This window comes from Thalassophryne amazonica, chromosome 9 (genome assembly GCF_902500255.1).
Source record: "Thalassophryne amazonica chromosome 9, fThaAma1.1, whole genome shotgun sequence".
In the NCBI taxonomy this organism is placed as follows: domain Eukaryota; kingdom Metazoa; phylum Chordata; class Actinopteri; order Batrachoidiformes; family Batrachoididae; genus Thalassophryne; species Thalassophryne amazonica.
In genome coordinates, this window is record NC_047111.1 from 2683849 (window position 1) to 2707945 (window position 24097).

Sequence of the window (24097 nt, forward strand, 5' to 3'; positions counted from 1 at the left end):
GCTGAGTACGTTACCTTCTCGGTAGAAACGATATCTTGGCAAAGAGGTGGAGACGTCGTCCTGCTGATATACTCCTGCCGATCAGATGATTGGTAACAGCTGTTGCAGGTGATGCGTGACAGCTGTCACCCTGGCTGCTCCTGTGAGGCGGCTGCGCCCTCTGGTGCCTGGAGCCCGCACTCCAGACAGGGCGCCCTCTGGTGGTGGGCCAGCAGTACCTCCTCTTCTGGCGGCCCACACAACATTTGCTCTGAGAATACTGTTGAAGAAGTCCAGAGAAGGCCAGAAAGAGTTACATTGTGTGTTTGTGGACTTAGAAAAAGCCCATGATAGGGTGCCAAGAGAAGAGCTGTGGTATTGTATGAGGAAGTCTGGAGTGGCAGAGAAGTATGTTAGGGTAGTGCAGGACATGTACAAGAATAGTGTGACAGCGGTGAGATGCGCAGTCAGAATGACAGACTCATTCAAGGTGGAGGTGGGATTACACCAAGGATCAGCTCTGAGCCCTTTCTTGTTTGCAGTGGTGATGGACAGGTTGACGGATGAGATCAGACAGGAGTCCCCATGGAATATAATGTTTGCAGATGACATTGTGATCTGTAGTGAGAGTAGAGAGCAAGTTGAGTCTAGTCTGGAGAGATGGAGATATGCTTTGGAGAGAAGGGGAATGAAAGTCAGTAGAAGCAAGACTGAGTACATGTGTGTGAATGGGAAGGAGCCCAGTGGAATAGTGCAGTTACAAGGAGTAGAAGTGGCAAAAGTAGATGAGTTTAAATATTTGGGGTCAACTGTAATGGAGAGTGTGGTCAGGCAGGGTGGAGTGGGTGGAGAAAGGTGGCAGGAGTGATTTGTGACTGAAGAATATCAGCAAGAGTGAAGGGGAAAGTTTACAAGACAGTAATGAGACCAGCTATGTTGTACGGCTTAGAGATGGTGGCACTAACAAAAAGACAGGACGCAGAGCTGGAGGTGGCAGAGCTGAAGATGTTGAGCTTGTCTTTGGGAGTGACAAGAATGGACAAGATTAGGAATTAACATACCAGGATGAGGATGGAGCCACCAGGCAGGAAGAGAAGAGCGAGGCCAAAGAGGAGGTTTATGGATGTGCTGAGGGGAGGACATGCAGGTGGTTGGTGTGACAGAGGAAGATACAGAGGACAGGGTGAGATGCAAACGATTGATCTGCTGTGGCGCCCCCTAACGGGAACAGCCGAAAGACAAAGAAAAAACTTAGTTCTGTTTGTCGTTTGTATTATTATCACCTCATTATTTCATCATAGTTTTTCATAATGGTTTCTACTCTGCTCCACTTGATGCTGTTTTCTGTATTATCATTGTTCTTTGTCTTTGGTTATGTTTGGTTATTGTGTTGACTTATTTTCCATTCACCTTAGTGGTCTGTTGTGTTTTTTTTTTTCAGCATTGTCTGTTTAGTTTCTGTCACTTTGTACTCCATTGATTTCCATGTGTTCTCATTTGCGGTTCTCCTTTCACACACCTGTTATCATTAGTCATTTTTGTATTTAAGCTCACTCCTGTTTGTTTGCCCTTTGTTGGTTCATTGTCTTTGTCTGCTCCTCATGCTCTGCATAGGTACCTTGGTCTCCATTTTCCCTGCCGTCATATTTTTCACTCTGGTTTTGTATTGGTTGGTCTCCCTGTGTTCCCTCAGTTTTTAATCATCACTTGATTTGGATATTTTTGGACACTTGTCACCTTCGGTACTGTTGGAACTGTTTGGTCGTTGTCATGGCAAAGCAGGTCAAAACCCAAATGACGACCTAAAAAGCTGGGAGCTGAGTGAATGAAACAAAGTAACAATTTATTGGAAGGATGATACAATTGAATTAGAAATGTTCTGAAAACACCGGAGACAGGAGACATAGGCTGGACCAGAACAGGAGGGTTGACAGGTAACCAGAACCAGGTGGCTGCCCATGGAGCTGACAGGAGACGGGTTACGCTGGAGACAGAGCACAAGAGTTACTGGGTCAGAGTACATGGAGTAGATAAGCATGGAGGTGTCTTACCAAGACAGAGAGGCCAGTTACCCCTAAATGAAAATGGAGTTTCTGGTGAATGTGGAGTCGATGAACATGGGTTCTTATACAGGTGGTGATGATTGCTGACAGATAATCTGCTCCGTGACGCAGCACCTGTAGAAACAGAAGGGCAGGTGGAGCAGAATAGAGCATACACCAACGCAGCACAACAGTACCACCTCTCAATGGGAGCCCCAGGCGTCCCACCAGGCCTGCCTGAATGGACACAATAGAAGTCTCGCAGGAAGGAGGAGTCCAACATGAGGCCCTGTGACACTCAGGAGCATTCCTCAGGTCCTTAACCCTCCCAGTCTACCAGATACTGGAAACCCCAACCCTGGCCCCCGGCGAGGAACAATGGATGGGACGACCATCCACAAGCCAGGTGGGAGGAGGGGAATCAGCCGGAGGGCACAATGGGCTGGAACATACTGGTTTGATCTGAGAGACATGGAACATAGGGTGGATGCCGAGAGACTGGGACAGACACAGTCAGATGGCCGCTGGACTGAGAACTCGGTCCACAACATACAGTTCATTGTAACAAGGTTCCAGTTTCCGGGAGTCTGTTTGCAAAGGAATGTCCTTGGCTGACAACCATCCCTCCTGGCCTGGCCAGTGCTGAGGGGCTGGGTTTGACGCTGATCTGCATGGCCTTGGTTCCTGTCCCTCATCCAGAGCAGGGTGGAATGGGCCATCTTCCACTTCTGCTGAAAGTACTGCAGGTGGGCTTGCATGCATGGCACCGCCAGCTCCTCTTGTTGAGCAGGGAACAGAAGAGGCTGATAACCCAAGGAAGACTCAAACGGTGAAAGTCCAGTTGCTGAGCTGATCTGAGTATTATGGGCATACTCCATGGCAGCTGACATGGGATGGGAAGACGTGACACACCAGAGGGTGGACTCGAGTTACTGGTTTGCCTGCTCCACATAGCCGTTGGTCTGTGGATGGTAGCCGGATAGTAGGCTTGGGTATCGAGAACTGGTTATTTTCGGGAATCGTTAAGAAATGATTCGATCCGCTGACATCAATAGCCTTTTTGCTTAACGATTCTGTTCTTTTTGAGGATGTTTGTTGGGAAAATGATCATTTCTCTGCGTTGATTGCAGACCCTGCAGTGGGTCTGTAATCAACCACTTCTGCAGCATGGCTCCGCTTTGAAGCTTGAACCAAGGAAGCAGTGCTCCGACCCACTGCTTCCTTGGTTCATTGCTTTGCTGCTTTTCACAAGCGGAAAGTCTGCTTCTTAACCCCTCTCAGTCATTTAAAAATGTCAATCATGAGTCTTGTGCAGATTAAAGTCACTAACTGGGACTCTTGTCTTGTTACAGACAATAAATGAGAATCGTCCTCCATTCCATTCACACAGCTCCAAATGCTGTGCTGCTCTCTGCCGAGTCAAGTTAGAGTCTGGTCGGAATCAATAACTTCAAAGCGAATCACTGTTTTAAATCAAATGACACTTCTTTCCAAACGCTGTAATACAAACCATAATCTAGAATCGACCAAAACATTTGTTCCTCCCAAAATGAGATGTCCTGCATTCGTTATGGTTTACATTGATGCTGACGTGCAGCACAGCCCGCTGAGTTCAGCTCAGAGGTATGGGGTGACATGTATGCCATTAATGTTTGAAAGGAAATGCTTTTGACAAAAACTACAGATTTTGTTCATTTCTAGTTATGTCCAGAGATCAAGGATCCACCATGTAGATTTTATGTAAGTCCAGAGATCAAGGATCCAGTGACCGTGTACAGATTTAATTGATTTTTATTTATGTCCAGAAATCAAGGATCCAGTGACCAATTTCATATTTATTTATTTTAAGACTCAATCAAATGTTGTTGACATAGAAAACCTGTAAAGCCTGCTTTTAGTACACAGACAATTCACAAGAGGCATCGATAAGGGAATTGATAAGGATTCTGATCGATAAGTGGAATCAATAATGGCATCGATATCGATAAAATCTTATCAATACCCATCCCTAGACTGACAGACGCCCCGAGTGCAGAGGAGAAAGTCTTCCACACCTGGGAGGTGAACTGGGGTGTTCGGTCTGACACGATGTCTGATGAAATGCCATGCAATGGGAATACATGGTGGATAGGAGATCGATGGTCTCCTGGCCTGATGGTAGCTTCGGCAAGGCCAACAAGTGTACTGCCTTGGAGAAGTGGCCAACGATGGTGTGGATGTTGGTGTATCCTTTTCATGGTTGGAGTCTGGTTATGAAGTCGAGACAGATGTGAGACCGGGGCAGCTAGGGATGAGTATAATCAATGGCCACCAAAAATGGCCATTAATTATTTCCAGTGTCCAAGTTGTTCTAGGATGACTGGAGAGCTTGGAACTGTGGCAAAACTGGAGAACTTGTGGCAGGGCATCTGGAGGAACAAACATCCATCCGGGAGGTCCTCCTCCGGGTTCAGGGTGCTGGAGTTGTGCCTCCCGGATGACTCTTTCTGTGTCCCAAGTGAGGACTCCCACCACCAGGTCCAGGGGAAGGATGCTGTCAGGAGCTGCAGGCTGGTTCTTGGGTGAAAACTGTTTTGAAAGGGTATCTTGCTTGGTGTTTTTGGATCCTGGATGGTAAGTAATTGTGAAATTGAATCTTCCAAAAAAGAGTGACCACCTGGCTTGTCCGGAATTTAAACGGTTGGCTTACTGGATGTAAGCAAGGTTTTTATGATCTGTCCAGACAATGAAGGGGACAGTAGTACCTTAGAGCCAATGCCTCCATTCCTCCAGAGCCTGCTTGACTGCCAGAAGTTCCCAGTTTCCCATGTCATAGTTTCTTTCAGCGGGAGACAGATGCCAGGAGAAGAAAGCACAGTGGTGATCACAGAAGTTGATCCCCCTCAGCTCTCTGGGGCACAATGATCTCAATCCCAATGGGATTGGGATCAGGGGCATCGACCTCCATGACGAACTGGTAGTCCGGGTCTGGCTGTATGAGAACAGGAGTTGCGGGGGAATGGTGATCGAGTGTGTTTAAGGCAGTGTCAGGGTCAGGGAACCAAGTGAAGGTCCCCTGAGTGAAGGGGACTTTGGAGGATGTGAGTTTGGTGAGTGGTCAACTACCTGACTAAAGTGCCTAATGAATCGGCTGTAAAAATGAGTGAAACTGTTGAAGTTGTTTAACTGATGTGGGAGTGAGCCATTGAGTAACTGCATCTATCTTGGCAGTGATGGGTTTAATTTGATTTTTGGAAAAGATGTATCTGAGGAAACATATGGTGTCTTTGTGGAATTTGCATTTCTCAGCTTTGACAAATAATCAATCAATCAATCAATCAATCAATCAATCAATTTTATTTATATAGCGCCAAATCACAACAAACAGTTGCCCCAAGGCGCTTTATATTGTAAGGCAAGGCCATACAATAATTATGTAAAACCCCAATGGTCAAAACGACCCCCTGTGAGCAAGCACTTGGCTACAGTGGGAAGGAAAAACTCCCTTTTAACAGGAAGAAACCTCCAGCAGATCCAGGCTCAGGGAGGGGCAGTCTTCTGCTGGGACTGGTTGGGGCTGAGGGAGAGAACCAGGAAAAAGACATGCTGTGGAGGGGAGCAGAGATCAATCACTAATGATTAAATGCAGAGTGGTGCATACAGAGCAAAAAGAGAAAGAAACACTCAGTGCATCATGGGAACCCCCCAGCAGTCTAAGTCTATAGCAGCATAACTAAGGGATGATTCAGGGTCACCTGATCCAGCCCTAACTATAAGCTTTAGCAAAAAGGAAAGTTTTAAGCCTAATCTTAAAAGTAGAGAGGGTGTCTGTCTGCCTGATCTGAATTGGGAGCTGGTTCCACAGGAGAGGAGCCTGAAAGCTGAAGGTTTCTGCCTCCCATTCTACTCTTACAAACCCTAGGAACTACAAGTAAGCCTGCAGTCTGAGAGCGAAGAGCTCTATTGGGGTGATATGGTACTATGAGGTCCCTAAGATAAGATGGGACCTGATTATTCAAAACCTTATAAGTAAGAAGAAGAATTTTAAATTCTATTCTAGAATTAACAGGAAGCCAATGAAGAGAGGCCAATATGGGTAAGATATGCTCTCTCCTTCTAGTCCCCGTAAGTACTCTAGCTGCAGCATTTTGAATTAACTGAAGGCTTTTTAGGGAACTTTTAGGACAACCTGATAATAATGAATTACAATAGTCCAGCCTAGAGGAAATAAATGCATGAATTAGTTTTTCAGCATCACTCTGAGACAAGACCTTTCTAATTTTAGAGATATTGCGTAAATGCAAAAAAGCAGTCCTACATATTTGTTTAATATGCGCATTGAAGGACATATCCTGATCAAAAATGACTCCAAGATTTCTCACAGTATTACTAGAGGTCAGGGTAATGCCATCCAGAGTAAGGATCTGGTTAGACACGTTTCTAAGATTTGTGGGGCCAAGTACAATAACTTCAGTTTTATCTGAGTTTAAAAGCAGAAAATTAGAGGTCATCCATATCTTTATGTCTGTAAGACAATCCTGCAGTTTAGCTAATTGGTGTGTGTCCTCTGGCTTCATGGATAGATAAAGCTGGGTATCATCTGCGTAACAATGAAAATTTAAGCAATGCTGTCTAATAATACTGCCTAAGGGAAGCATGTATAAATTGAATAAAATTGGTCCTAGCACAGAACCTTGTGGAACTCCATAATTAACCTTAGTCTGTGAAGAATATTCCCCATTTACATGAACAAATTGTAATCTATTAGATAAATATGATTCAAACCACCGCAGCGCAGTGCCTTTAATACCTATGGCATGCTCTAATCTCTGTAATAAAATTTTATGGTCAACAGTATCAAAAGCAGCACTGAGGTCTAACAGAACAAGCACAGAGATGAGTCCACTGTCTGAGGCCATAAGAAGATCATTTGTAACCTTCACTAATGCTGTTTCTGTACTATGATGAATTCTAAAACCTGACTGAAAGTCTTCAAATAGACCATTCCTCTGATGATCAGTTAGCTGTTTTACAACTACCCTTTCAAGAATTTTTGAGAGAAAAGGAAGGTTGGAGATTGGCCTATAATTAGCTAAGATAGCTGGGTCAAGTGATGGCTTTTTAGGTAATGGTTTAATTACTGCCACCTTAAAAGCCTGTGGTACATAGCCAATTAATAAAGATAGATTGATCATATTTAAGATCGAAGCATTAAATAATGGTAGGGCTTCCTTGAGCAGCCTGGTAGGAATGGGGTCTAATACACATGTTGATGGTTTGGATGAAGTAACTAATGAAAATAACTCAGACAGAACAATCTGAGAGAAAGAGTCTAACCAAATACCGGCATCACTGAAAGCAGCCAAAGATAACGATACGTCTTTGGGATGATTATGAGTAATTTTTTCTCTAATAGTTAAAATTTTATTAGCAAAGAAAGTCATGAAGTCATTACTAGTTAAAGTTAAAGGAATACTCGGCTCAATAGAGCTCTGACTCTTTGTCAGCCTGGCTACAGTGCTGAAAAGAAACCTGGGGTTGTTCTTATTTTCTTCAATTAGTGATGAGTAGAAAGATGTCCTAGCTTTACGGAGGGCTTTTTTTCCAGGCTAAGTGAAGATCTTCTAAATTAGTGAGACGCCATTTCCTCTCCAACTTACGGGTTATCTGCTTTAAGCTGCGAGTTTGTGAGTTATACCATGGAGTCAGGCACTTCTGATTTAAAGCTCTCTTTTTCAGAGGAGCTACAGCATCCAAAGTTGTCTTCAATGAGGATGTAAAACTATTGACGAGATACTCTATCTCACTTACAGAGTTTAGGTAGCTACTCTGCACTGTGTTGGTATATGGCATTAGAGAACATAAAGAAGGAATCATATCCTTAAACCTAGTTACAGCGCTTTCTGAAAGACTTCTAGTGTAATGAAACTTATTCCCCACTGCTGGGTAGTCCATCAGAGTAAATGTAAATGTTATTAAGAAATGATCAGACAGAAGGGAGTTTTCAGGGAATACTGTTAAGTCTTCAATTTCCATACCATAAGTCAGAACAAGATCTAAGATATGATTAAAGTGGTGGGTGGACTCATTTACATTTTGAGCAAAGCCAATTGAGTCTAATAATAGATTAAATGCAGTGTTGAGGCTGTCATTCTCAGCATCTGTGTGGATGTTAAAATCGCCCACTATAATTATCTTATCTGAGCTAAGCACTAAGTCAGACAAAAGGTCTGAAAATTCACAGAGAAACTCACAGTAACGACCAGGTGGACGATAGATAATAACAAATAAAACTGGTTTTTGGGACTTCCAATTTGGATGGACAAGACTAAGAGTCAAACTTTCAAATGAATTAAAGCTCTGTCTGGGTTTTTGATTAATTAATAAGCTGGAATGGAAGATTGCTGCTAATCCTCTGCCTCGGCCCGTGCTACGAGCATTCTGGAAGTTAGTGTGTCTCGGGGGTGTTGACTCATTTAAACTAACATATTCATCCTGCTGTAACCAGGTTTCTGTAAGGCAGAATAAATCAATATGTTGATCAATTATTATATCATTTACTAACAGGGACTTAGAAGAGAGAGACCTAATGTTTAATAGACCACATTTAACTGTTTTAGTCTGTGGTGCAGTTGAAGGTGCTATATTATTTTTTCTTTTTGAATTTTTATGCTTAAATGGATTTTTGCTGGTTATTGGTGGTCTGGGAGCAGGCACCGTCTCTACGGGGATGGGGTAATGAGGGGATGGCAGGGGGAGAGAAGCTGCAGAGAGGTGTGTAAGAGAGGTGTGTAGAAATGAGAGCTGCTCCATCCAAAGTGGGATGGATGCCGTCTCTCCTAACAAGACCAGGTTTTCCCCAGAAGCTTTGCCAATTATCTATGAAGCCCACCTCATTTTTTGGACACCACTCAGACAGCCAGCAATTCAAGCAGAACATGCGGCTAAACATGTCACTCCCGGTCCGATTGGGGAGGGGCCCAGAGAAAACTACAGAGTCCGACATTGTTTTTGCAAAGTTACACACCGATTCAATGTTAATTTTAGTGACCTCCGATTGGCGTAACCGGGTGTCATTACTGCCGATGTGAATTACAGTCTTACCAAATTTACGCTTAGCCTTAGCCAGCAGTTTCAAATTTCCTTCAGTGTCGCCTGCTCTGGCCCCCGGAAGACAATTGACTATGGTTGCTGGTGTCGCTAACTTCACATTTCTCAAAACAGAGTCGCCAATAACCAGAGTTTGATCTTCGGTGGGTGTGTCGTAGAGTGGGGAAAAACGGTTAGAAATGTGAACGGGGTGGCGGTGTACATGGGGCTTCTGTTTAGGACTATGCTTCCTCCTCACAGTCACCCAGTCAGCCTGCTTTCCCGGCTGCTCGGGATCTGCCAGAGGGAAACTAACGGCGGCTAAGCTACCTTGGTCCGCACCGACTACAGGGGCCTGGCTAGCTGTAGAATTTTCCACGGTGCGGAGCCGAGTCTCCAATTCGCCCAGCCTGGCCTCCAAAGCTACGAATAAGCTACACTTATTACAAGTATCATTACTGCTAAAGGAGGCCGAGGATTAACTAAACATTTCACACCCAGAGCAGAAAAGTGCAGGAGAGACAGGAGAAGCCGCCATGCTAAATCGGCTAAGAGCTAGTAGCTGCGCTAAGCTAGCGGATGCCTAAAAACACACAAAGTGAATAATGTGTAAATAATTTAGAGGTGATACAGCAGAGGGATTGCTTTAGTTAAGGTACATGAAGATTACACTGTAAAACAAATCGTTATCTAGTTAACTAGATCAATCTAACTGCGCAGATTAAACAGCTAACAGATACAGCAAAACACCGCTGTGCTCCGGAACAGGAAGTGATACAATACCGTAGTGAGAGCCAACCACCAAATGACGTGTTCAGTTCAAATCAGTTCAGATCTGCCAGAAGCAAATCATAAACGGTTTTTCAGATGGACGTGATTGGTATGTTCGGAGAACTCACTGGAAAAGATCAAGATGTCATCTAAATAGACAGACATGAACTGCTTGAGGAAGTCCCTAAGGACATTGTTGACTAGGGACTGAAATGTGGCTGAAGGATTGGCGAGGCCGAAGGGCATGACCAAATATTCAAAATGGCTCAGGGGGGTGTTGAACACGGTCTTCCCTTCATCACCTTCCTTGACCCAGACAAGATGGTATGCATTAAAAAGGTATAATTTGGAAAAAATAGCTGCCCCGTGCAGGGAGTTGAATGCCAAATCGAGGAGGGAGAGTGGGTACCGGTTGCGGACCGTGATGGCATTAAACCCCCTAAAACCGATGCATGGGCGCAACGGCCCATCCTTCTTTCCCAAAAGGAGAAGCCTGCCCCCAGCAGTGAGGAAGAGGGATGAATAAGACCGGCAGCCAGAAAGTCCTTGATGCATTTTTACATTGATTCTCTTTCCGGATGCGACAGGTTGTACAACCAGCTGGTAGGGAGGGATGCGCCTGGAAGCAAATCATTGGAGCAATCATACAGTCAGTGTTGACGAAGAGAGCGTGCATAACTTACTAAACACCTCACCCAATTCATGGTAGCAATTAGGATGGAGGCGAGGTCCAGGGGTGTCTCTAGAGACTCTCTGGCAACTTGACTGGAGGGGTTCAAAGGACAGTAAACAACAGCTGTGGTAGGCTTTGTTCCATCGGTTCACTTTTCCATTCGACCAATCAAAATCCAGATTGTGATGCATGAGCCAGGAGTGCCCCAACTCCATCGTGGAGGATGAGGAATAAATAAGAAACTGGATGGTCTCCCGGTGATTCCCTGACACCACTAACATAACAGGTGCAGTTTGGTGAGTGATAGCCAATAGACTAGTACCATCTAGGACGTGCAACAACCACCATTAACCACCTTTGTGTCAATGAAAATTTCCTTCTGTTACTGAATCTATAAATGCAGAGATGGTAATGCAGTGCTGCTAGTGCTGGACTGTAGCTGGGATTTGGGTGCGTGACGAATTTTCACCAATGAATTTTATCTGGCCCACCCATAACCTGGGACATATGGGTGAGCGTTGGCTTTTGGCCATACTGGACAGTCACAGATGATATGCCCTTTGACGTTGCAATCAATACACAGCCAGGCGAGATCCTACACTGCCTTTCCTCTAGGTTTAATCTGGCACTACTGAGCTGCATAGGCTCATTGGCAGGTGGTGTTAGAATGCCGAGGAGTGTACTGGCGGTGGAGCCCGAGGCTGAAAGGATGGGACTAAGTCTAATCTGAGCAGAAGACGCGCACTCAGCCCTCCGGCTCTTCTTCCGCCATCTCTATCCATTTTTAGATGAGTTTATCCAAGGTTTCGGGTTTGTTCCAAACCACCAGCTTGTCCTTTAATTTCTCAGTTAAGCGCTTTGGAGAGGCGTGGGATTCCAGTCGGCCTCCGCCGCTAGAACCCAGAACTCCACAGAATAATCGGCCACGGAGCGATTCTCCTGCTGAAGTGATAATAAACCCTTGGAGGTCATATTCCCCCGTATTGGATGATCGAAGACCATCCTAAACTGGTGGATAAACGAGGTGTATGTGTCCAGTCCCAGTATGTGCCCCAGAGGGGTGTAACTCCTGCAAGCACGTCCCCCTGGAACAAACTGATAGTGTATGAGATCTTACTTTTGTCTGTGGTGTAATGTGATGGGCACTGGAATACTGCATTAGAAAGGATTCACAGGTGTTTACGGACCCTGAAAAGGGTACTGGGTGGCAGAAGACTGGTTCATGAACTAAGACTGCTTGAGGTGGAGCTGGAGGTGCAGGTCTGGGTAATGAAGGAGAGCAAGGGGCGGAGGTGAGCTGGCCTAACTAGTTTGACAATGGGGATAACTGTGAACAGAGTTGTTATCTGAGTAGATAAAGACTGATGCTGGTCCACGAGGGTCTGAATCATTGTTGCTGATGACCTAAGAGTGTCCCCTGCGAGCTGAGGGCTTGGTGGAAGTTGCCTGCTCCTGCTGGGTCCATGACATGGCCAGAAACTCCTGCTATGGCCAAGTCAGTCAAAACCCAAATTAGGATCCAAAAAGCTGGGAGCTGAGTGAATGAAACAAAGTAACAATTTATTGGAAGGCTGATACAATGGAATTTGAAATGTGCTGAAGACACCGGAGGCAGGAGGCATAGGAGAACAGGAGGGTTGACAGGTAACTGGAACCAGGTGGCTGCCCACGGAGTTGACAGGAGACTGGTTACACTGGAGGCAGAGCACAAAAATTACTTGGTCAGAGTACACGGAGTAGATAAGCACAGAGGTGTCTTACAAAGACGGAGAGGCCAGGTACCACTAAATGAAAACAGAGTTTCTGGCAAATGTGGAATGGCTGAACCAGGGTTCTTATACAGTTGGTGATGATTGCTGACAGGTGATGATCAGCTCTGTCACGTGGCACCTGCAGAAACAGAAGGGGAGGGGTTGCAGAACAGAGCATACACCAAGGCAGCATAACAGGTCGTGCATCTTACATTAAATCACCTGGATTGTTACACATCCCTCGTTTGGTCACTGTCTGCATACTGGGTTCAGTTTTCCCCTAGATGTAACAGTTGCACTCCTGGCAGCCAACAGACATCACTTACTTGCTCCCCATAACAGGGCATTAAGTCTCCTTATCTACCTGCAATCTGCACATTTGAGTTCCTTACCACAAAATTGGCTCCCAGGTTCAATGGGCCTATCCTTGTCACTAAAGTCTTCAGTCCTATTGCACTGCATTTGGCACTGCCCCAGTCCAATCGCATCAACTGCACGTTATGTCTCAGAAAGGAAGCTACTTCAGATTAGCAATCTGTGTCCTCTGGATAGTGCCGCCTCTCTCATCTAGATCGTGGACTGGGCACTGGGCTTCACCATGCCGAGCCTCCTTGCTATGATCCAAATCAAATCAAATCAGTTTTATTTATATAGTGCCAAATCACAACAAACAGTTGCCCCAAAGCGCTTTATATTGTAAGGCAAGGCCATACAATAATTACGGAAAAACCCCAACGGTCAAAACGACCCCCTGTGAGCAAGCACTTGGCGACAGTGGGAAGGAAAAACTCCCTTTTAACAGGAAGAAACCTCCAGCAGAACCAGGCTCAGGGAGGGGCAGTCTTCTGCTGGGACTGGTTGGGGCTGAGGGAGAGAACCAGGAAAAAGACATGCTGTGGAGGGGAGCAGAGATCAATCACTAATGATTAAATGCAGAGTGGTGCATACAGAGCAAAAAGAGAAAGAAACACTCAGTGCATCATGGGAACCCCCCAGCAGTCTAAGTCTATAGCAGCATAACTAAGGGATGGTTCAGGGTCACCCGATCCAGCCCTAACTATAAGCTTTAGCAAAAAGGAACATTTTAAGCCTAATCTTAAAAGTAGAGAGGGTGTCTGTCTCCCTGATCTGAATTGGGAGCTGGTTCCACAGGAGAGGAGCCTGAAAGCTGAAGGTCCACTGAAGTCAGGGATGCCAGTTTTTGGTAGATCAGAGCAGGTATGGTTCTGAAGACAGCTCCACATACTATCATTGTTCATGTTTCTGGTGTTTAGTTTCTGATCTCTGGATTTTTGTCTCTGGTCTTATCTCCTGCATCTTACAATTTCAGTGTATATGTACTATTTCATGAGAATTTCCTCTGAATTTTTTATCCCTCATGTTCTTATTTTGACATCTGTGCCATGTTTCTTCTCTGTGGCTTTACTGCTTGTCACTTGTCAATTCAGTGAGAAAAGAAAGCAGATATTTTCAGTTTCAACATGAGCCATCAGACAGTGTAAGATCACTGTGAAGTGAGACTAAAAATCTCCTGCATTTATAGCAGGCTAAGCCTAGGACAGGGGTGCCCAAGTTCGGTCCCCGAGATCTACCTTCCTGACACTCCTAGTTGTCTCCCTGCTCCAACACACCTGAATCCAGTGAAAGACTCGTTAGCAGGCTTTTAATAAGCCTTTCATTGGATTCAGGTGTGTTTGAGCAGGGAGACAACTAGGAGTGTCAGGAAGGTAGATCTCGAGGATCGAACTTCGGCACCCCTGGCCTTGGATTAAAGGACTCCATCACTAAGTCTGTTGCTTAGTGAGTCAGCCAGTGAGTCAGTCAAGAAGTCAACAAGATTTCCATAATTAACTCCATAAAAACATCTGTTTGTTCAGTTTTGAGATTTTGGGTCATGACAAGACCTCTTTTGGGTGATGTTTGGACCATTAACATGCAAAATAACACACAGATAGACCAGCCGGTCATGTTTCATTTGGAGCCTTTTTGCTAATCGCAGGGTCCTGATGGCCACTGGAGGGCAGTGTTGCTTGTTGGCAGATGTTGGGTGTCATAGTTCTGAGGACATGTCTGCACTCAACCTCAGCATGATTAACTTGTTAACACCTCTTCCACTGTAGTTTTACCAATCACGACCTCTTTAGCCGTTACCTGTTGAAAACACACTCATTGAAACAATGTTTTTTAAATTTTTTATTTTTTGCATAAGGTCGTCCGGTTTTGTTCATTCCTTTAATGGTGAACAATTATGAAGTAAGGGTACAGACCTTATATCCTCCACACGTCAGTCCTGCGTTGCGTTTGGCCAGGACGCACTTCATCCTCAAGAAAAAGGACCGCTCAATTTCATATTCTGTCACACAGACACAAAAGTTCACTCAGAAAAGCCTCCATCACTGATGTTTCTGCACTAACAAACAAACTGTAGCACATTTGCATTTGTTGAGATAATGCTGTCTCTTCAGGAGATGTCACCTATGAATTTCAGACTTTGAACAACATATTAAGACGTGAAGAATTGAAGACGTTCAGCTGTCTTCAAAATAATAGCGTGTTTAACCCTTAACGCCTGAATTTATATAGCTGTATATAAAAAAATGTTTTGTGTGTGTTTTTGCCTTTAAGTAGATGGTAAATAATGTTGAGATTATTAATTTCACTTTTGCACAAAAACTAGATAGTAATATTGGGTATTCTGGTAATGACTTTATGTTATAATGTTATAATAATAATGATGGTATGTTGCAAATTTGCGACAACAGGCATACAGGTCAATTTGCTAAGTTGCATATTTGAGTCAGAGATTGTAGCATATATGCGACGATGGGCGTTACGGGGTTAAAAAAGTGAGTAAAGCTCAAATTCCTTAAAATGCCTCTTATTTACGTATACACAAATACGTTGTTGAACACTGCACATTCTGTTACAAATCAAAACATGAAGAAACATTTATCAAATTTGTTATTTCTTTGCAGAAAGTGAGGAAAAAGAAATATTAGGCTGTTCAAAAAAATCAGTGTCTGCATTCACAGGAAAGATAAATCTTCAACCATTTTTCGCTTTATACAGTAAATGTTTAAGTTTGTAAAGAAAAATACAGACACTGATATTTTTATGAACAGCCTCATAGTCCCTTTTCTCCACTTTCTGTAAAGGAATAATAATAATTTTACTTGTAATAGAATGTGAAGTCTTCACAATGCATTTGTGTGGAAGGAAATAAAATTCATTTGGTGACACTTTACCTGAAGGTATCGTCATAATAGTCACATGACACTGTCATGAACGTGTCATAAACATTACGTCAATGTCATAAATGTTTATGACTGCTGTCATTAAGTGTCATTTGGTGTTTAATTACAAGCTGACATTTTTTGGGTTGTCTTTGTCATGAGAACTTGACATTAACAAAATATGCATCTATTTTTGTGTTTGTAGCAAGTTGACACAATGATTATTATAATTAGATCTGCAAGGTCACAGACCAATTCGAATATCTTCAGTACACTGTCATAATGGTGTCCTGACAGTCAGTTTTGGGTATCCTGTCAGTATCCCGTCAAACGTCTGTGACAAAGTGCTAGAACTGGTCTGTAACGTTCCATCCATCCATCCATCCATTTTCTTCCGCTTTATCCGGAGTCGGGTCGGGGGGCAGCAGCTCAAGCAAAGCCACCCAGACCTCCCGATCCACACACACCTCCCCCAGCTCCTCTGGGGGAACCCCAAGGCGTTCCCAAGCCAGCCGAGAGATGTAGTCCCTCCAGCGTGTCCTGGGTCTTCCCCGGGGCCTCCTCCCAATGGGACGTGCCTAGAACACCTCTCCAGCAAGGTGTCCAGGGGGCATCCGAAAAAGATGCCCGAGCCACCTCAACTGACTCCTTTCGACGTGGAGGAGCAGCGGCTTGACTCCGAGCTCCTCCCGAGTGACCGTGCTCCTCACCCTATCTCTAAGGGAGCGCCCAGCCACCCTGCGGAGGAAACTCATCTTGGCCGCTTGTACACGCGATCTCGTTCTTTTGGTCATGAGCCAAATTTCATGACCATAGGTGAGGATCGGAACATAGATCGATCGGTAAATCGAGAGCTTTGCCCCCTTACTCAGCTTTCTCTTCACCACGACGGTCCGATACAGCGACCACATCACTGCAGATGCTGCACCGATCCGTCTATTGATCTCACGCTCCATCCGTCCCTCACTCGTGAACAAGACCCCGAGATACTTAAACTCCTCCACTTGAGAGAAAGACACTCCACTGACCTGAAGAGGGCAGAGCACCTTTTTCCGGTCGAGAACCATGGCCTCGGATTTGGAGGTGCTGATTTTCATCCCGGACACTTCACACTCGGCTGCCAACTGCCACAGTGCACGCTGAAGGTCCTGATTTGACGAAGCCAACAGAACTACATCATCCGCAAACAGCAGAGACGAGATTCTGTGGTTCCCAAACCAGACCCCCTCTACACCCTGGCTGCGCCTAGAAATTCTGTCCATAAAAATAATGAACAGAACCGGTGACAAAGGGCAGCCCTGGTGGAGGCCAACGTGCACTGGAAACAGGTTTGACTTACTACCGGCAATGCAAACCAAGCTCCTGCTGTGGTTGTACAGGGACCGGACAGCCCTTAGCAAAGGACCGCGGGCCCCGTACTCCCGGAGCACCCCCCACAGGGTGCCCCGAGGGACACGGTCGAACGCCTTCTCCAGATCCACAAAACACATGTGGACTGGTTGGGCGAACTCCCATGAACCCTCAAACACCCGATGGAGCGTGTAGAGCTGGTCCAGTGTGCTGTGACCAGGACGAAAACCACACTGCTCCTCCTGAATCCAAGGTTCGACCATCGGTCGAATTCTCCTCTCCAGTACTCTGGAATAGACCTTACCGGGGAGGCTGAGGAGTGTGTTCCCCCTATAGTTGGAACACACCCTCCAGTCCCCCTTCTTAAACAGAGGAACCACCACCCCAGTCTGCCAATCCAGAGGCACTGTCCCCGATCGCCACACGATGTTGCAGAGGCATGTCAGCCAAGACAGTCCCACAACATCCAGAGACTTAAGGTACTCAGGATGGATTTCATCCACCCCAGGAGCCTTGCCACCGAGGAGCTTTCTAACCACCTCGGTGACTTCAGCCAGGGTAATGGATGAGTCCGCCTCTGAGTCCACAGTTTCTGCTTCCTCTTCGGAAGACATGACGATGGGATTGAGGAGATCCTCAAAGTATTCCTTCCACCACCCGACAACATCCCCAGTCAGGGTCAACAGCTCCCCACCCGCACCGTAATCAGTGCTGGTGGAGAGCTGCTTCCGCCTCCTGAGGTGTCGGATGGTTTGCCAGAATCTCTTCAAGGCCGACCAATAATCCACCTCCGTGGCCTCCCCGAACTCCTCCCAGACTCGGGTTTTTGCCTCTGCGACCACACGGGCTGCGGCACGCTTGGCCTGCCGGTACCTGTCAGCTGCCTCCGGGGTCCCACCTACCAACAAAGATAAGTAGGACTCCTTCTTCAGCTTGACGGCATCCCTTACTTCCGGCATCCACCACCAGGTTCGGGGATTGCCGCCGTGACAGGCACCAGAGACCTTGTGACCACAGCTACGAGCAGCCACATCGACAATGGAGGTGGAGAACATGGTCCACTCGGACTCCATGTCTCCAACCTCCCCCGGGATCTGGGAGAAACTCTCCCGGAGGTGGGAGTTGAAGACCTCGCTGACAGAGGGTTCCGCCAGTCGTTCCCAGCAGACCCTCACAATACGTTTGGGCCTGCCAGGTCTGACCGGCTTCCTCCCCTCCCAGCGGATCCAACTCACCACCAGGTGGTGATCGGTTGACAGCTCTGCCCCTCTCTTCACTCGAGTATCCGAGACACGTGGCCGAAGGTCAGATGATATGATTACAAAGTCAATCATCTACCTCCAGCTCAGGGTGTCCTGGTGCCACGTGCTCTTATGGACACCCTTGTGCTCGAACATGGTGTTCATGATGGACAAACTGTGACTAGCACAGAAGTCCAACAACTGAACACCACTCGGGTTCAGATCGGGTAGGCTGTACTTCCCGATCACCCCCCTCCAGGTCTCACTGTCGCCCCCAGGAGAACAACGGAGTTCCCAGTTGGAGCGCTATCTAGTACCCCTCCCAGGGACTCCAAGAAGGTCGGGTACTCTGCACTGCCGCTTGACCCGTAGGCCGAGACAACGGTGAGAGACCTGTCCCCAACCCGAAGGCGTAGGGACGCCACCCTCTCGTTCACTGGAGTGAACTCCAACACATGGCAACTGAGCTGGGGAGCAATAAGCAATGCGACCCCAGCTCTCCGCCTCTCCCCTTGGGCAACGCCAGAAAAATGAAGCATCTGTAACCTTGCACATCTAATTGCACTAAACAAAAATGTAAACGCAACACTTTTGTTTTTGCACTCATTGTTATGAGCTGAACTCAAAGAACTGAAACATTTTCTATACATACAAAAGACTTATTTTTCTCAATTATTGTTCACAAATCTGTCTAAATCTGTGTTAGTGAGCACTTTTCCTTTGCCAAGATAATCCATCCTCACAGGTGTGGCAGATCAAGATGCTGATTAGACAGCATGATTATTGCACAGGTGTGCCTTAGGCTGGCCACAATAAAAGGCCACTCTGAAATGTTCAGTTTTATCACATAGCAAAGTGCCACAGATGTCACAAGTGTTGAGGGAGCGTGTAGTTGGCATGCTGACTGCAGGAATGTCCATCAGAGCTGCTGCGCGTGAACTGAATGTTCATTTCGCCACCATAAGCCGTCTCCAAAGGTGTTTCAGAGAATTTAGCAGTACATCCAAAAGGCCTCACAACCACAGACCACGTGTAACCACATCAGCCCAGGACCTCCACATCCAGCATGTTCACCTCCAAGATGGTCTGAGACCAGCCACGTGGACAGCGGCTGCAACAGTCGGTTTTCAGAACCAAAGAATTTCTGCACAAACTGTCAGAAACCATCTGCAGGAAGCTCATCTGCATGCTTGTCATCCTCATCAGGGTCTTGACCTGACTGCAGTACGTCGTCGTAACTGACTTGAGTTGGCAAATGCTCACATTCAATGGTGTGTGGCGGCAGATCAGCTTTTCCCTATATTTGCTAGGTGCAGTGATTGACAGCTCTGCGATGGGAGCTGTTATCACGATGGTGTTCCGGTCCACTCCATAGCACCTAAGTGCTCTAGCCATTGTCCCACCTCTTTTGAGCAGATGATGGTACCGGGACACCACCTGATTTGGACTTTGGGCTGGAATAGAAAGTATTAAATACCAAATATAAATGTCAAAATAAAGACACACAACTGTCAGGATTCGGCCCATTCAGGGCCCTGGTCATGGTTTCATCATTTGGCCTCACTTCTGCTTTTGATTATTCTGTCTCTGGTTTCTGTTTATCTCTATGTCTTGTGTTTTCTCATCTTGTTATGCTCTGTTTATGATTAGTTTTGTTTCATTTATTTTCTTTGTATCACCTGGTTACCATGTTTTTAGTTTTGTCTTTGTTTCTGTCTCATTTGTAGTTTGTTCTTCTTCATGGCTCATTGTAATGCATTTGTATTCTTTTACTCATGGCCCCTTTACTTCAGTATCAGTATCAGTATTTATCTTCAGTGTTTTCTTCTTGTTTTGTTCCTTTCGTTATTTATTGCTTTCTCTTATTATCAGTTATGCAGTGTTGTTCTTCATTTGTATTCTTTTGTCACTGGTTTAGTCTTGTGTCGTTTATTTTTCTTAGTCAGCAGATAGTCTGTCATGGCAGTTACTTTCATACTTTGTTCTGTATCAGTTCGGTTCTAATCTAGACCTTGTTTTTTGTTTTCTTCTTTACTTGTACTTATTATATGTATTTCCCTTAATACTTTAGCCACAGGGTGAGTTCTGTCTTAGTTAAGTCCCTGCCTTTTTATTTTCTGGGTCCTGACACATGAGCACATCAGTTTGTGGTTTTCAGTTCTTTTTGTCTCTCTTGGTTGTGGGTGTGTCACTGGCACTTAGTTGTTTGTCTGTCATGCCCACCTGTCTTGTCTGGCCACTCCCCTTCCTGAACCTTCCCCACACCTGTTTTACATCACGCCCTGATTCCTGCCCTTGTATTTAAGCTCTCACAGCCCCTCACTTCCCTGCTAGTTTGTTGATCGTGTGTCACATCCTCGCCTTTTTGTCTTCGCCTGTCTTGCCTTGTTTTTTGAACCTTGCTTGTTTTTTTTCGATCTCTGCCACGCTGTGAACCTGACCCCAGCTTGTGAACTGAACTACGTATCTGCCTCTCGTTTATCTGTACCGCCGCCCTGCTGACTGCCCTTTTTGTGTACTGAACCATTGCCTGTTTTTTGGATAAAGCCTGCTTTATCCAATACTTTGCCTGCATTGTGTGTCCTACCACTTTCTGTGCCACACCACACCCAGTCATGACAACAACATAATAATTAACACACTGTAGTGATCTTTCATCACACTTTGGACATAATTTACCATACAAGAGTGTCACCTGTGATTAGAGTGTGTTTCCTGCTCTGCGACTTTTAAAATCTCACCACGTGTGGTTACTCATGCTCCCTGCCTTCCGTGTGTTAACAAGCCGACTTCCCATCAGTGCCCCTGCAGGAGGTGCAAATTAGTGTCTCCTGACAGGACCCCTGTGTGGGTGCAGAGCAATTGTCTGTTCTCTGTCCTGTGCATATAAAGATGTTTCCAATCCTGTTTGTGTATTCCGGGTGTACACACAGCAAAACTTTCTCAGCCGCCCCATGGTGCTTTTCTCTGTTAGAGCTCCTGTGAGGTAACGGGCGAGGCTGAGCTGTAAGAGCTGTGACTTCTAAGTAACAATACAACGGCGACAATGAAGTGATGAAAATGTAGAAATATTGAGATAAATAAAAGGCATGCACTTGCATTGCCAAAATGGGGAAAATGTGTCTCCTTCATCCATCACCACTTCTACAACATGCAAATAAAATAGGAAAAATATTAGTACCAGTTTTACCCCTCTGACAATTTTTCTCCTCATTCTTCTGTGACTTTTTCCCCTTTTCCCTCTTCATTCTTTTTTGGTCTTTCTCTTCTTCTTGTCCTCCTCATCTGATGATAGTGGTGATGAGCAACACTCAAATGACTCAGATGAACATTCTAACACAGTGTCTGAGGAAAGACTTATTGGGTCTTCTGAATTTTTTTTAGAGCAGGTGTCCTTTTTAAGAACTGTAAATGTATAGATAAAAAGATTGATCTGATGCCAACTGCTCCTTTGTTGTTTTGCCATGCTACCTTCATTTTCATTTTATTTCATTTATATCGCACCAAATCACAACAACGTTGCCTCAAAGTGCTTCACACAAGTAAGGTCTAACATTACCAACTCCCAGAGCAAGAACACAGGCGACAGTGATAGGAAAAAACTACCTCTGATGATTTGAGGAAGAAACCTCAAGCAGTCTAGACTCAAAGGGGTGACTCTCTGCTTGGGCCATGCTACCGACACAATTGACAATATAAATATTAGGGATGGGTATTGATAAGATTTTATCGATATCGATACCATTATCAATTCCGCTTATCGATCCGATTCCTTATTGATTCCCTTATCGATACCGCTTGTGAATTTTTTGTGTACTAAAAGCAGGCTTTACAGATTTTCTATGTCAGTGGGTCAAAGAGCTTTTTCTTATCGTGCACCCACTCTGTGGAACAATCTTCCTGCGACCGTGAGGCAGTCAGAGTCTGTGGACATTTTTAAGTCCAGACTTAAAGCCTATTTTATTCTCTTTCTTATGAATAGTTTTTATTTTTTTTTTATCTGTTTTATTCTTTTACTTCTGTTTTGAATTATGGATTTTAAGTATTTAATTTTTTAATTATTTTATTTATTTATTTTAATTTTGTATGTTGAACTGTTCTATGTGAGGCGCCTTGAGATGGTTTTTGTTGTGATGTGGTGCTTTATAAGCCGATTAAATTGAAATTTAATTGAAATTGAACAACATTTTATTGAGTCTTAAAGTAAATAAATATGAAATTGGTCACTGGATCCTTAAACTTTGGACATAATAAACTCTACATGTGGCTCCTTGATCTCTGGACATAAATAGAAATAAACAAAATCTGTAGTTTTTGTCAATAGCATTTCCTTTCAGACATTATTGGCATGAATGTCTTTCCATATATCTGAGCTGAGCTCTTGCAGCTGACTGTGCTGCACGTCACGATGTAACTTATAAAGAATGCAGGATGTCTCATTTTGGGAGGAAAAAAAATGTTTTAGTCAAGTGTAGTTTCTTGTCTGTATTACAACGTATGTAAAGAAGTGTCATTTTATTTAAAGCGGCAATTCGTTTTGAAGTTATTAATTCTGATCGGACTCTGCCTCAGCAGAGAGCCGCGCAGCGTGTGGAGCTGTGTCAACAGAATGGAGGACGATTCTCGTTTCTTGACTGCAACAAGAGTCCCAGTTAGTGACTCACGATATTGTAATGGCTTTGAGAGGGTTTAAGAAGCGGACTTGCCATTTCTGAAGAGCAGTGAATCAAAGAACCAATGAGCCAGTGGATGAAGTATTGCTTCAATGGTTCATGCTTAAAGTGGTGTCACACTGCAGAAACGGTTGATTATAGAGCCGCTACAGGGTCTGTAAACAATGTAGAGGGATGATCATTTTCCCGACAAACACCCTCAAAAACAATGGCTGCTCTGAAGGACCTATAAGAGAATCGTTACGCAAAAAGGCTATTGATGTCGGTGGATCAAATCATTTCTTAACAATACTCGAAAAGAACCGGTTCTCGATGCCCAACCCTAATGAATAATATACATGCCGGTGCACAAGACGGGCATGCTGCAGAAGAAAAACACCCACTCCCATCTCTGGATGGAGCTGCACCACAAACAGAGAGAAAAAAACAGAATCAGGCATCAGAAAGACAAGAAATACATTATAATTTGTCAGCATTAACCCTCTGGGGTTGACGCCGTCGTATACGATGGCTAAGACCAAGCTTTACTAAATTATACAGTGGTGTTCAGAATAATAGTAGTGCTATGTGACTAACAAGATTAATCCAGGTTTTGAGTATATTTCTTATTGTTACATGGGAAACAAGGTACCAGTAGATTCAGTAGATTCTCACAAATCCAACAAGACCAAGCATTCATGATATGCACACTCTTAAGGCTATGAAATTGGGCTATTATTAAAAAAAAAAGTAGTAAAGGGGGTGTTCACAATAATAGTAGCATCTGCTGTCGACGCTACAAACTCAAAACTATTACGTTCAAACTGCTTTTTTAGCAATCCTGTGAATCACTAAACTAGTATTTAGTTGTATAACCACAGTTTTTCATGATTTCAACACATCTGCGAGGCATTAATTTTGTTGGTTTGGAACCAAGATTTTGCTGGTTTACTAGTGTGCTTGGGGTCATTGTCTTGTTGAAACACCCATTTCAAGGGCATGTCCTCTTCAGCATAAGGCAACATGACCTCTTCAAGTATTTTGACATATCCAAACTGATCCATGATACCTGGTATGTGATATATAGGCCCAACACCATAGTAGGAGAAACATGCCCATATCATGATGCTTGCACCACCATGCTTCACTGTCTTCACTGTGAACTGTGGCTTGAATTCGGAGTTTGGGGGTCGTCTCACAAACTGTCTGCGGCCCTTGGACCCAAAAATAACAATTTTACTCTCATCAGTCCACAAAATATTCCTCCATTTCTCTTTAGGCCAGTTGATGTGTTCTTTGGCAAATTGTAACCTCTTCTGCACGTCTTTTATTTAATA

At 44.7% G+C, this 24097-nt stretch overlaps 1 protein-coding gene across 1 annotated transcript in view; it reads right to left on the reverse strand.

Moving 5' to 3' along the window:
- The window catches only part of sim2 (SIM bHLH transcription factor 2), a 266456-nt gene that overhangs the window by 78807 nt on the left and 163552 nt on the right, over positions 1-24097 (reverse strand). The window contains exon 5 of the mRNA XM_034177491.1: positions 14552-14637. Coding sequence (XP_034033382.1) covers positions 14552-14637 — 86 coding nt within the window. The remainder of the gene's footprint in view (positions 1-14551; positions 14638-24097) is intronic.